Below are 15,452 nucleotides of genomic sequence, written 5' to 3'. Positions count from 1 at the left end.
GAAAAGCTCCCCTATGACTTCATAATTGTCAACTACATATGAAGGAGAAAATCATAAAGTGAACTAAAAACTTGATTTTTTTTTTTTCATGTAATCCATTGACATGATCAAGCAAAGGTTTATTTCTGTGTTTGCATCAACAATTGCTACTTGGGAGGGAGGGAAATGGAGAAAAATAGAATGGAAAATATGCATAAAATTAGTTCATTTTCTTGTAAAAACTAGAGAATAATTTGATGCCCAACTGTTATTCTTTCATGCAGTGGTGCCAAGCTAATGTCCAGTAACAGATGTATAATATTTTCTAGAAGTCATAAGAACAAGCAATGACATTACCAGTGTCAGCCATGCCTAATCCTGCATTCCTTGTACCCAGAAACTCCTGATCAAGTTCGTTAGAAGTCTTGTGTCCTTAGAGTGTAGCAGTTGTGTACCGAACAGAAAGGAACTTGAGAAATCTGTGGTTTAAAATAGCTTGCCATAACGTAGTCAAAGCGATAAAGATCTGGCACTGCATTTGGTACTTGTGCTGTCTAACCCTCAACCAGTGTGTAAACAAGGTATTATATGTATTAAAAAATTAGCAGGATATTAACATATTTCAGTGTCACAAATGTAACATAATTCAATTATGTGCTCTTCTTTCTTTTATCATTTTTTTTTTGATAAGTCAATTAAGTCTTGAAGTTTCATTAGCGCTGTAACTGAGAAATGCAATACTCGGATCCTTTTGTGCACAGATGACTTCATAACTCACCACCTGCCAGTTGGCACGCCAATGAGCCCAGAACTTATCTGAAAAGACATTGAATTGAATTTATTAAGACCTTGATCAATAACAAGGAAAGTGCGAGCAGTGTAACCAGAGGATGACATTCTGAAACCTTATGCAGTTTCTGGCTGCTATCCCTCTGCTAATTTGTGCTACTTGATTTCATTCGTCACATGAAACTAACTGCATGGTGGAAATCGGCTGAAATGTAGAGTATTCACAATTCCAGAAATAAGTAATGTGTATAAGTTTCTAAACAAAATCTAGAGGTGGCAACCATTAAGAAAGTGATCTGAATTCGATTTCTAGTTGGCAGGATGAACTGAGGGAAGTTTAAATGGTGAAATGATCTTTATTAAGGTCTGCGAGTATAGCTTTAGACCTTCTGCCTAGATCTTCAGAATTGGGTGTGTATAAGTTTAGGGCACCAACTTCTGAAAATCTTAACCCAGGCTTTTTTTTTTTTTTTTTTTTTTTAAACCTGCTCTGGTTTTTAAGGCAAGAATGCATCCAACGAATGCATGGGATTGAGCAAGGTTTGGCCTGGAATATGTTACTTTCCTTGTCCCTCTGTTCAAAAGTATACACAGGAGAGCTCTCTTCCAGTTGTCAGTGTGGAGTTTTTTGTTTTTTGTTTTGTTCCCCCCTCCTCCCCACAGTTGGGCTATAAGCAGAATTGCAATTTGTACATTGCAGTGTATTAAAACTATGTGAACCTTTTCATTCTGCAATCATTGCAATAGGACCAGTGCTTGCGGAAACATTTACAAAACCTGCAACTGCGAGCCTCTTACATAAGAATATATAAGAACAACCATGCTGGGTCAGACCAGTGGTCCATGTAGCCCAATATCCGGTCTTCTGACAGTGGCCAGAGCCAGATGCTTCAGAGGGAATGAATAGAACAGGGCTTTTATTGAGTGATCCATCCCCCAGTCGTCCAGTCCCAGCTTCTCGCAGTCAGAGGTTTAGGGACACCCAGAGCATGAGGTTGCCTCCCTGACCATCTTGACTAGTAGCCATTGATGGACCTATCCTCCAGGAATGTATCTAATTCTTTTTTGAACGCAGTTATACTTTTGGTCTTCATAGCATCCCCTGGCAACAAGTTCCACAGGTTGATATTGTGTGAAGAAATACTTCCTTGTGTTTGTTTTAAACCTGCTTCCTATTTAACCCCTGGTTCATGTGTTATGTGAAGGGGTAAATAACACTTCCTTCTTCACTTTCTCCACACCAGTCATGATGTTATAGACCTCTATGAAATCCTTCCTCAGTTGTCTCTTCTAAGCTGAACAGTACCAGTTATTTTAATCTCTACTTGTGTGGAAGTTGTTCCATACTCCTAATCATTTTTGTTACCCTTCTCTACCTTTTTCAGTAATATCTGTTTTGAGATGGGGTGACCAGAATGGCACTCAGTATTGAGGAAGGCGTACAATGGATTTATAGAGTGGCATTATGATATTTTCTGTCTTATCTATTTCTTTCCTAAGGGTTCCTAACATTCTGTTGCTTTTTGACTGCTGCTGCACATTTAGATGTTTTTAGAGCACTGTCCATGATGACTCCAAGATCTCTTTCTTGAGTGGTAGCATCTAATTTAGAATCATAGAAGATTAGGGTTGGAAGGGACCTCAGGAGGTCATCTAGTCAAACTCCCTGCTCAAAGCAGGACCAACCCCAACTAAATCATCCCAGCCAGGGCTTTGTCAAGTTGGGCCTTAAAATCCTCTAAGGAAGGAGATTCAACCACTTACCTAGGTAAGACTCCATCACTTTGTATAGAGAGTTGAGATTATATTTTTCAATGTGCATTACTTTGCACTTACCAACGTTGAATTTCATCTGCCATTTTGTTGCCCAGTTTTGTGAGATCCCTTTGCAACTCTTCATACTCAGCTTTGGACTTAACTATCTTGAGTAATTTAATATTGTTTGCAAACTTTGCCACCTCACTGTTTATCCCCTTTTCCAGATTTAAAATGTGTTGAACAGTACTGATCCCAGTACAGACCCTTGGGGGAACCCTGCTATTTACCTCTCCACTGTGTAAACTGACCATTTATTCCTACCCTTTGTTTCCTATCTTTTAACCAGTTACTGATCCATGAGAGGATCTTCCCTCTTCTCCCACGATTGCTTACTTTGCTTAAGAGCCTTTGGTGTGGGACCTTGTCAAAGCTTTCTGAAAGTTCAAGCACACTGTATTAAATGGATCAATATTGTCCGCATGCTTTTTGAGACCTTCGAAGAATTCTAATAGATTGGTCAGGCATGATTTGCATTGCAAAAGCGTGTTGACTCTTCCCACATGTCATGTTCAGCTGAGAGTCTGATAATGCTGTTCTTATAGTTTCAACCAATTTGCCTGGTACTGAAATTAGGCATTCCAGCCTGTAATTGCCAGGATCGCCTCTGGAGCCTTTTTAAAAAAAATTGGCATCACATTAGCTATCCTCCGGTCATCTGCTACAGAAACTGATTTAAGTGATAGGTTACATACCGCAGTTAATAGTTCTACAGTTTCATATCCGAGTTCTTTCAGAACTCTTGGGTGACTACTATTTGGTTCTGGTGGCTTGTTACTGTTAAATTAATTGGTTTTTATTACTGTTTATCAACTTTTATTTACCAAAACCACCTCCATGGGGACACCTCAATCAAGGATAATTTGTCAGATTTGTCTCCTAACAAAGAATGGCTCAGGTGTGAGTGTGGGAATCTTCCTCACATCCTCATCAGTGAAGACTGAGGCAAAGAATTCATTTAGCCTTTCTACAACAGTCTTGTCTTCTTTGAGCGCTCATTTAGCACCCTGATTGTCCAGCATCTTTGGAAGCTGCTTGCTTCTGGTATACTTAAAAAAAAAAAATTGCTGTTAGCTTTTGTGTCTTTTATGAATTGCTCTTCAAATTCTATTTTGGCCTGCCTCATTATACTTGTCTTGCTAGAGTTTATATTCCTTTTTTCTTTCCTCAGCAGGATTTTATTCCCCATATCTAAATGATGCCTTTTTATCTCTAACCATCTCTTTTAGTCTTCTGTTTAACCATGGGGCCATGTTTTTGGTCCTTTTGCTTTTTTTTTTTAAATTTGGAATATACATTTAGTTTGTTAGGAAGTGATGCAGAGAGCATCAGATATTAATTGTTGTATTTTGCTGCTCCTTTTCCCCAGAGATCATCGATGACCTCACCAATTTGGTAGCAAATACGGATGACAAACTGCGTGGTCAAACCCGGCATGTGAAGATGGTGGACAAAAAGTCAACTTCCTGTGGTAGGAAATGGTTGTTACTTCTATACACCTATTAAATTCACTGGAACGATTTTATTACTAGCGTCAACTGGGTTGCATGTGCTGTGGTTCCCCTCTCAAGAAAATTCCCTTAAGTTTATAAAACTTGATTTTGTTAATTGATGGGATTTCAAGTTTGGCTGACAAAGGTAACAAAGTTGATATAATATAATTACTCACTTAAAGTATATGGCGAAATACCACATGATTTTCTGAGTACAAAATAGCACTATAGAAAATCAATGCACATATTAAATGGATTAAAAATTGGATAACTGATCTCAAAAAGTAATTGTAAATGGCAAATCATCATTCAGTACTGGGACGGGACATTTCTAGTGGGGTCTCACAGGGATGATATATTGATCCAGTGCTATTCCGTATCTTTATCGTTGCTCTGGAAAACATAAAATCATTGCTGGCAAAGTTTTCAGTTTACACTGAAATTATTGGAGTGGTAACTAATGACAGATCAGTTCTACAGTGTGATCTGGATCACATGGTAAACGGGGGACTTCACTTGAACAACGTGTATTTTAATACAACTAAATGCAAGGTTGTACGTCTAGGAACTAAGAATCTGCGTCATATTAGTAGGATGTGGGGAGTGTATTTTGGAAAGCTGTGACTGAGGAAAGGACATGGAGGTCATGGCAGAAAATGAATTGAACGTAAACTTGCAATGTGATGCGGTGCTAAGAGCAAATCTGAGCTTGGATGGATGTCAAATACAAGTACGGAGCTGGTGTTACCACCGTGTATGGCATTTATTGAGACCATTACTGGATTACTGTGTTCATTTCTGAGGTCCACAACTTCTTCAAAAAGGTGTTGACAACCTGGAGAGGGTTTAGAGAAGAACTACGAGAATGATTTCGAGCTTTAGAAAACCTGCCTTCCAGTGAGACACTAAAAGAGTTCAATGTATGTAGCTTAACAATGAGACGGCTAGGAGGTCACGTCATCATAGTCTATAAGTAACTTTATGGAAAAAAGATTTTCTTGCTGGTAGAGGGTTCTTTAATCTAGCAGGCAAAGGTCCACTGCCTGGACAAATTTAGACTAGATTAAGGCATAATTTTTAATAGAGGGTAATTACCTTTGGAACAAATTTCCTAGCGATGTGATGAGTTTCATTGAATGTTTTTCTATGAGATATTATGCTCCAGCTCAGTCATGAGATATGAGATATTCTAAGAGATATTATGCGTTTGATAAAGAAATCACTTGATTAATTTCTATGGTCTGTGTTACAAGGGTGGTTAAACTAGATGATCGTAATGGTCTCTTCTGGCCTTAAATGTGTGAATCTGTGAATTAAATGTAACTACTTGTTTTAATCTGTTTCTAAGTGAAGCTCAGAAATGAAACTACAGATTAGTTTGTTGGAAGAGAAACCTGTCTACCTAACCCAACATTTATCAGCTGTGGGAAGAGTTATAGATATGGCTGCGGTATTCATGACTGACATTTTTCTTTTGGAATTTTTTATATGTTGAAACTCAATCTAGGTAGGCTAAACAGAATTAAACTTAAAGTAGTGTCTGGTATTATACTTACTCCTGAGTCCTGCCAATTTCTGTGATTTTACATTTGTTTTCTATGCAAGCATGGGGAAACTGCCAACTGAATAACCATTCAAGGGAAGCAGTGAAAATGACTGCATATGGAATGCTGTCAAGCAATAGCTAATATGTCTAATAATTTCTCAGCTGTTAGATATATTTTCCCCTTTCTGAAAGTTTCTTGATACAAATGTAGTACCAAAACAATGTTGATAGATAATTAATTCCTTCCCAACAAATAAGGTAGCAACTGTGATGCACGTTTTGAGAATAAGAGGCTGGAAAATTTGGATGATCCACAAGGCTACTTTGGAGGGGGTGACCTCTTTTGCCCTGTCTGCATTGGAAAAAAAAAAATTCTTTGGGTGCAGGGTTAGGAGGGCTGCCTGCTGCAATATTGCTATATTGAAAATACCCCAGTGGGTCTTCTTGTGTTTGCATAACTATTTGTGCGTACATAAACAAGATTAAATAGCTAGTTACTCTTTGGCAGTGTGGCAGTACAGAGTTCTAACATGTTAAAACAATGCTAACTGTTTGCATTTCTTGCGAATTCCCTCCCCCCACCATGCTCAGCACCAAAAATCCAGAGACAAGGTGGGTGAGGTAATAGCTTTTACTGGACCAATTTCTCTTGGTGAAAGGAACAAGTTTTCAAGCTACACAGGACTCTTCTTCAGGTCTGGGAAAGGTACTTGTGACCCATCTGTGCGTAGGGTAGCCCATCTGAAAATGCCTAGGTCAGGGCAGTCTGCAAAAGGAGAGCAGATTCTCCCAAACTGGTGGCTAACACGGCAGTTAGATTCATGAACAAGTCACAAGGAGTACCTCTGATTCCCCACATTGATTTTCAAGAAACTGAAAACAAGAAGCTAGCCAGCCCCCTTTATTGCATTCAGTGTCTGGCCCCCATTTAGCAGCTAGATCCGGTAGAAAGAGAAGCTATTAAAACTCCATTCCTTTTACCAAAAACGTTCTCCTGATGCCTGAACGGTCAGTCACATTACCAGACCAATATAAGTGTGGATCTCACCCAAAATACGAAGGTGCCAGCTAATCCTTTAGTAACTAAAACTAAAGGTTTATCATAAAAGGAAAGAAACAAATGAGAAGAGAGATGTTAAATGATTAAAGCAATCAGATACATACAAATGACTTCAAAGTCCATATATATCAGATTGTTAGCAGAACTGTGGAGTTTCCAGGCTTGTACAGTTCCTCTGGTGTACATCCAGTACCTGGATGGGTCTCGGTCCTTTGTTTCATAGCTTCAGTTGTAGATGAGTTGATCCAGAGGTAGAAAGCAGGAATGAAGACAAGATGAAGATGGTGAAGCTACATTTTATAGTCTCTGGTCTGCCATTTGGCTTGTTTCAGCCACAAGCCCACAGCACGTGGGCAGGGGGAAAGGCACTTGTTGTCCCCCTGACCACAGACATGTCCCTATATGTCCTGATGACTCATAGAGGCAGTCCTGGCTTCTCTCCCTGGGCTCATTGTATAGGTGTTGGTCCTCACTGATCATCAGTGCTGACCCTGATCTCCCTGCGGGATGTAACCCAGTATCACAGCACACGTGTTGGATACAGATATATCACACATATCCACAACTTACAGTACGAAGATGATACATGCACACAAACAAATAATATTATCATACTCAGCAAATTATAACCTTTCTAATGGTACCTGAGATGGTATAACTCATGAATTATTGTAATTTTGCAATATTGATACCAGTAATATTATAAATAGTCACCTCTAATCTGGGCAGCATCATAGTACTCATGCTAAACTATTCATTCTACCTTGTGTTTTGCTGTGATGCTCTGAGTACCTTTCCCAGAGCTGAAGAAGAACTCTGACCTTACCCACTTTGTCTCTCTAAAGTCAGAAAAAACTCACAGATGAACATGAGCTTTTCTAAAGAACTGGCATCTCACAGGTAACTTTTTGCAAATCGGTTTGTTTGCCTCTTTAGCAGCATGGGGTCCAAGTCTGATCTCAGTGATATTGGTTTAAATACAGAGTAACTCCATTGGCTTTCAGTAATGTTACTCTGGATTTACCCCCAAAATAAATGTGATATCTTTTTGCTTGCCTCTCCCTTACCCTGTCTTTTTGATCCTTGACATATCTGCATGAAAACAGTATCTTTGTTATTCCAACTCTCATATAACTGTTCCTGCATTTTGTGCCTCATTTGAAATCATGTCTTTTCCTGATAACTGTCCTTGCAGAGGATTCTGATTTCAGCTGAGGATTAATTATTCCTTTTATGGGCATCATACCAATATATTAGTGTGTTTGACACAAGATCAGCAATATCCCTATTGTCAAAGAACTTTAGCAGCCAATGTAGTAATAAAGAGAGAATCCCTGATGCAGTCAAAACTTGAAAATAAAGTTCACACGCAGGCCCAATGTTTCAGTAGCTGTCCTATTTCTGTGAACAGAATGTCAGGTTCCTTAGTGGATGGCGTCTCCCATCAAGGTGGGATTTATGTGCTTGTCTTGTTCGTGCATTGAGAAAGAACTGGCTTTAAATGAAGAGATCTGTTGATGGGGGCTGTTGCAAAGAGCTGTTACTTTTTTTTTAACTTCCGGATGGGTCATGTATAACTGAGATAGAAGTATTGGGTTTTATTTTATTTGCCTTGCCTTTGGTATTTTATAATCACCTAAAGTGGAATCTTCAAAAATGTTGCATGTTGGCCTGAATCTAATCCTAATGAGGTCAGTGGTAAAACTTCTGTTGACTTGAGTGGGAACAGGGTTAGGCCATGCCTGGTTCTTATGACAGTCCCATCCCTAGATTCTAACAAATTGTGGCCTACTGTCATTTTGAGTGCTCTCCCTTTGATTTCAGTGGGAGCATGAGTGAACCCTTGGTCAGGATGCAGTTTCCACTGAAATGATTGTTGACAATCTTTGTCTTCCAAAAGAAGATATTTGTATGTATTTGGTTCTGTTTCATTTCCATATAAGCGTATGCTAATAGTGGACAGCTGATGGCACTTTCCACTTCCATTTCCACTAAGAAAGTGTTAGCAGTTGTATTGTTGTTCTGCTTTCACCGTGATGCTCACACAAACAATTGATCAAGTGAGTGAAAAGCAGTGTAAAAGGCACACTATGGATGTTTAGCAAATTGGACAGCACAGAAATGGGTTAGAAATGGGTTAGTGCAATTTACTTTTATAATGGAATTAGTCCATAGAATTTCAGGATCAGATTTTCAGAAGAGAATGTGCTAAATTTCATCACTGTTTTTATGTATTCAAAACTCAAAAGCAAACACAAATTTTGATAGTTATACATTTGATTTTGTAGACACAGAAAGTACACACACAATTTACCATACACCTTTTTGAAAAATTTGGCACTCAAAAAAACCCACTAAAATATGGCTTTAAAATATTAAAGGCAAAATTCAAGTTGAGATGCTTAAAAAAAAAAAAATCTCAAACTGGAGGTTTGAGAACAATAATGGAACAGGTTACTTTTATATCCAAGACCCTGATGTAAAAAATAAAGAAACCAAATACTAAGGTCTTATGAATGCTAGCATAGATGACTGCTTTTCAGTTTCCCATGTACAGATAAAGTTAAACACTGAATTTGGAAGAAAAAAATTTGTACTGATCTAAAATGGGTCCACTGAATAATAAAGTGGATTAATGGTCTGGTTTTTTTGTTTGGAGGGGGGTGTGGGGGATAGAGCTCAAGGTTAGACTTTAGTCCTGATCAAGGTCATAGACAAGTGCCCTAACGGGATGAAGTCTTCTAAACAAAAGATGGCTGGGGGTTGGAATCTGTGTGATCCTATACCATTTCTCATTCAGATGACACTCCTTGGGTGGTCTCCTATACCAAGTTCTTGGAGTAGGATTAAGGAGAAAAGGCATGTTTCTTAGGGAGGCAGCAAGGAATGGCATGACTTCTTCATAGTGAAAGAAAATGCAAAGAGGAGCAAGTTTTATATGTCTGACATCCTGGTTATATTTCCTCATTCTGGACAGTAGTGTGGAGAGGAGCCTGTCTTTGCCATTGTTACTTGGAACTACTCTGAACTTCCAAGAAAATATGAAGCAGCTATGAATGAACTTACATACCATTTGTGCCCAGGGCAATCTTTCTACCACTGGAAAATTAGATATAATCAGATGGTCTGTCAGGGTTTTTCCCTTTTAGATTTTCTCCTGTTCCACAAGGTGGCATTGCAATCTAAATAGCCTTTCTCTAGGAGCTCATTCCTAGATGGACCCAGGTAGAGATGTCTCTAGTGTTCATTTCACTTACTTTGTCATAAAGCAAAAACAACGAGAGTTCTGTAGCACTCTCATTGTTTTTGCTGTATCCCGACTAACACGGCTACCTCTCTGGGACTTTGTCATAAAGGTTGCTGAAGAAGTTGAAACCATGACTACAGCTACTGTACAGTTAGCTGGTAACGAGCTTCCTTTTTATCATAACCAATGGTCGATGAATTTGAATTTAAATGCAATATTTTTGCCAAACTTGCTAGTTTGTTTTTAGTTTTCAGGAGGCTTCAATTATTTTAAAATAGAATAGCCTGGATTATATAAGTTTTTTTCTAGAACAGATGTCCCCAAACTGTGAGGCGTGCCCCTGTTGGGGGTGTGGAGGAATGAGGGGTGGGCGTGGCAGGGCCCAGGCCAGCCCCGATGGGGGGCAGGGAGGGAGCACCACCCAGACCTGCTCTGCTCAGAGCTCTGCTTTGGTTCTCTCCCTGTCACTCGGCCTCGGCTCTCCCCCCCCTCCCCCCCTCTCCGGCCCCAGCCGTGACATCTGGCCCTGCTCCACGGCACCTGGCTCCCCGGCACCCAGCCCAGACCCCCCTCCCCACCGGCTGCAGCCCCTGATCTGACCCCAGCTCCTCATCAAGGCACCAGCCTCAGTCTCCAGTGCCTGGTCCGGCCATAGGCCCCTGACCCAGCTGCAGCCCCCCACCTCCAACCCCTCCCAGCCTCAGCCCCTGGCTGTGCCCCGCTCCCAGCCCTAGCTGGGGGAGACACGGACAGTAGTAAGGGGGAGGCGTGATGTAAAAAGTTTGGAGACCACTGCTCTAGAAAATAATGATTCATGCAGACTGCAGCCTTTTCCTGCCAGACTCTAAGATCCCTCTGTTCTCAGTAATGGTTATTTTTGCCATGAACTTAATTTGCTTTATAAATTATGGATGCCCGTTACTCAGGTTTGTTCCTCTGACGTACATTGTGTGTTTAGATGAGCAAGTCTCCATCAATTTATTTATTTGTTTTGGTGCAGTGGAGAACTTGTTCTAGTGTGACATTAAATCAACCTTTCCTACAGTCTGTTTCTCAGAAAGGTTACACCAATATTCTTCCCGAAAGCTGCATTGGTTCTGAGTCACCTGTCCGTGCTTGAAAGTGATGAGTTTTCTTGGCCTGACGAGTTTTACATTTCTGTGTGGTTATTTTTCCTCTGGAGTTTCTCCTGTTTTTAAGAGAGGCTGTCCAGAAATGTTTCATGTGAACAACTGATCCAGATTGCTGAAAACAAAAGAAGTGTATTGTATACAAAGTGCAGATAGGACCAGCAGCTCTGCTCCCTTAGCAGCATGGTGTGGGACAGGAAAATCAGAGCCTCCACTCTTCTGATGCTTAGTGCTAATGTTAAAATCAGTGTATTCAATATAGTAATGCTGTGTTAACCATTTATATTAGCCAAGGAGTCTGAATTTTCATTGCATGTAGCTAGGACTGCAGCATTGTATTTGATGCACTGATGGATTAAAAGAACCTAGTTTATGCCATTTACACACACATGGGTGCACACACAAAATCAATTACGAATGGCAGTTGCTTGGGTTTGTTCCTCTGACATACATTGTGTTTAAAGACAAAATATAGCAAAAGGCAAGTAAGTTGAAACATAACAAGTTTTAGCTTGTCTCTTGCTGTATGTTGTCTTTACACAGTACATGGTTTTCTCCTTTTATTCTTGTATGAGACATCATCTTCACCTCAGTAAAACATTCTTTCTCTAACCTGTTTCGTTTATATGAAAATAGGTTGTAACTGAACATAAAAGCATTCACTTCCGGGTTTCCCTCATATATAAAATTTGCTACAGCTTTCTGTAATAATGCTTCCAAACTGAACAGCTCGCAATAGGGAGGAAGGACGGGCCACTAGCCTAGGACTTGGAAGACCTGACTTCAGTTCTCTGCTCAGCCACAAACCACCTGTGTGACCCTGGGCAAGTCACCAAGCTTCACTGAGCCTCAGTTCCCTATCTGTGAAATGGGGACATTCTCAGAGAGAGAATAATGGGCTATTCTGGGACTTCCCTGTCGCTGTCTATGCTGCTAAGTGCATCCTAAAAACAGAGTAAAAGTGATTGAGAAAAGTTGTGTGCTTTGCAATGAGCCATTCTTTCCTAGTAAATAACATGCCTAGATGAGCTGCATATGCTGTCCTTGGTTCAGTGACAAGCTTTTTAGATGTGGCTGCGTTTGGGGAATAAATAAAAAGCGAAGTGAGCAGAACGGGCCAGACCGAAATAACGTTCTTTGGTGCTTTGTTTTCTGGTAGTGATGCTGTAGGTGCTACTGATGAGCGAGTGGAATATAATTACAGAGGATCTAGTTTCTGTGCTTGATTTAGTGATCTCCAGATATCCCAAAGCTATTCTGATGTCTGTGTTGTGTGCCTATTGCCCTTCTTTGTCATCACCTAGAATGTTCATAGACTCATACAAGATTAGGGTTGGAAGGGACCTCAGAAGGTCATCTAGTGCAACCCCCTGCTCATAGCAGGACCAACCCCAACCAAATCATCCCAGCCAGGGCTGTGTCAAGCCACACCTTCAAAACCTCTAAGGATGGAGATTCCAGCACCTCCCTAGGTAACCCATTCCAGTGCTTCACCACCCTCCTAGTGAAAAAGCTTTCCTAATATCCAACCTAGACCTCCCGCCCTGCAACTTGAGACCATTGCTCCTTGTTCTGTCATCTGCCACCACTGAGAACAGCCTAGTTTCATCCTCCCTGGAACCCCCTTTCAGGTAGTTAAAGGCCACTGTCAAATTCCTTCTCATTCTTCTCTTCTGCAGACTAAACAAGCCTAGTTCCCTCAGCCTCTCCTCACATGACTTATTTTCATTGCCCTCCGCTGGATTCTCTCCAATTTGTCCAAACCTTTTCTGTAATGGGGGGCCGGCCCAAAACTGGACACAATACTCCAGATGTGGCCTCATCAGTGCCAAATAGAGGGGAATAATCACTTCCCTCGATCTGTTGGCAGTGCTGCTACTAATGCATAATGCAGCTCAACATGCCATTAGCCTTTTTGACAATAAGGGCACAGTGTTGACTCTTATCCAGCTTCTTGTCCACTGTAACCCCCAGGTCCTTTTCTGCAGAACTGCTGCTTATCCAGTTGGTCCCCTTCTATAGCAGTGCATGGGATTCTTCTGTCCTAAGTGCAGGACTCTGCACTTGTTCTTATTGAATCTCATCAGATTTCTTTTGACCCAATCCGTCTAGGTCACTCTGTATCTTATCCCTACCCTCCAGCGTATCTACCACTCCCCCCATCTTAGTGTCATCTGCAAGCTTGGTGAGGGTGCAAACCACCCCATCCTCCAGATCATTAATGAAGATGTTGAACAAAACCTGCCCCAGCACTGACCCCGGGGCACTCCACTTGTTACCGGCTGCCAACTAGACATCGAGCCGTTGATCACTATCTGTTGAGCGCTATGATGTAGCCAGCTCTCTATCCACCTTATAGTCCATTCATCCAACCCATGCTTCTTTAACTTGCTGATAAGAATACTGTGGGAGACTGTATCAAAAGCTTTGCTGAAGTCAAGGTATATCATGTCCACCCTTTCCCCACATCCACAGAGCCAGTCACCTTTTCATAGAAGGCAATCAGGTTGGTCACGCATGATCTGCCCTTGGTGAATCCATGCTGACTGTTTCTGATCACCTTGCTCTCTTCCAAGTGCCTTAAAATGGATTCCGTGAGGACCTGCTCCATGATTTTTCCAGGGATTGAGATGAGGCTGACCAATCTGTAGTTCCCCGGATCCTCCTCCTTCCCTTTTTTGAAGATGGGCACTACATTTGCCTTTTTCTAATCATCCGGGACCTCCCCTGGTCACCATGAGTTTTCAAAGATAATGGCTCTGAAATCACATCAGCCAACTCCCTCAGCACCCTCGGATGCATTGCATCTGGCTCCATGGACTTGTGCGTGTCCAGCCTTTCTAAATAGTCCTATACCTATTCTTTCAGCACAGAGGGTTGCTCACCACCTCCCCATTCTGTGCTGCCCATTTATGCTGTGTCTGAACTTTCTTTGATCTAATGGCTGTCCTTCTTTAATTTTTTCTCTTTAGAACTTTTAATTTTGGGGAGCTTCTGAACCTCTGACATGTTCTATTACTTCATAACTTAAAACTGTTCAGCCTCTGCTTGGTCAGTGGCGGTGATATGTTGAGGCAAAAGAGAGGCCTTGAGAGCATCATCACTTCAGGGACTTGACTGTACTGCCATAGTTGAGATGAGACGTCCAGAGACTTAACAGGAGAAACTATCAGTCATGCCCTTCACTTTGTTCATGGACTTTCAAAAGCCTGCAACTCAGCTTGTCTAAATATTGCCAGCACTGATATGTTTGAATGTATAAAAGTAATTCATTATTTTGGACCTAAGCAACGGTGAGTAACCAGTAGAAATTGTACTTTCACTTACTGTGTAAAGATCCTTCCATCTCAGGAACCCAACAGATACTAATTAGCAAAGCCCCACGTCTACTTGCCGTTTTCCGAGCCCTGGTGAAGAAGGTTGATGGTGATAGCCATATTTCACAGATAGGGAAAGTGAGGCAGAGAAATTAAATGACTTGCCAAGGTCACACAATTTGTAGCATAGCCAAGCACTATGATTTTTGACTTTTAATCCTGTGCTCTGATCACAAAATCATCCTGCTGCCAATTGCACTGATCCAGAATGAAATGATGCAGTGTAAAAATATCCTTAAAATAAGAAATCATCTTTGTCTAGTAAGGTTAGTGTACCTGTGTTAGTTTGTGATGAGCTGGGCTGCATCTACATCAGTTTGAGTATGAGCATGTCTCAGTGAGGGTGCAGATGACCTAATCTTCAATAGCAAAGCCCCATATTTTAAAGGCATAAAACAATGATGGGCATGAATGGAAAATGGAGTCTCTGGGACTCATCTGTAAAGGTATAAATCACACTGTCTAAGATCTAATAAAAGTTAGGCAGAGTGGGCAGCAAATTGTAAGATTTTTCTCTTGTCAGGGAGGTGGGGAGCACAGTATATCTGAGTAAAGAGTGGGTGAGGGGAAAAAAAAAGGCAATAGACAGAAGTTGGTCCAATAAAATATATTCCCTCACCCACCTTGTATAATAGACATCTAGTTAATTACATTTGCATATGCAGCTGTTCAAATAGACTGAACTTCACCAGTGCTTGTTCACACCTAGCAGGAGATTTAAAGCAGCTGTTGCCAACCCGGACAGCCCAATTGTACCAGTCTGAGCACCCACCTCACCCAAGCCATCCATCATTCCAAAAGGCCATGTAATTAGTTCTATTTGAATATAAAAAGGAAAACTTGGGATTGTGTGAAATATCCAGGGGCAACTGCTTAGTTTTGTTTCCACGGATACATCTCAGAATGAAATCACCAATTTATATTTCCAAAATTGGGGCTGAAATGTGTTAATTGGTAGGCTTACTTATCTCAGAGTCAGAGACTAAATTGATTGTGCCCTTTCTTTCATAGCATGG

The 15,452-nt window shown here is 40.9% G+C and overlaps 1 protein-coding gene across 2 annotated transcripts in view; it reads left to right on the top strand.

The window, feature by feature from the left end:
- The window catches only part of STX8 (syntaxin 8), a 162,776-nt gene that overhangs the window by 96,759 nt on the left and 50,565 nt on the right, over nt 1-15,452 (top strand). For both annotated transcript variants that reach the window (XR_010919611.1, XM_067547766.1), the window contains exon 7: nt 3,953-4,054. Coding sequence is in view for 1 of the 2 variants with exons in the window: in XM_067547766.1 (XP_067403867.1) it covers nt 3,953-4,054 (102 nt within the window). In the remaining variant the exon portion in view is untranslated. The remainder of the gene's footprint in view (nt 1-3,952; nt 4,055-15,452) is intronic.

Source organism: Emydura macquarii, unplaced genomic scaffold (genome assembly GCF_026122565.2).
Source record: "Emydura macquarii macquarii isolate MOO-44397 ecotype Brisbane River unplaced genomic scaffold, CSIRO-AGI_Emac_v2 contig_1230, whole genome shotgun sequence".
Taxonomy (NCBI): Eukaryota; Metazoa; Chordata; order Testudines; family Chelidae; genus Emydura; species Emydura macquarii.
The sequence above is the reverse complement of the archived record's forward strand: the minus strand, read 5'-3'. Positions and strand labels throughout refer to the sequence as shown.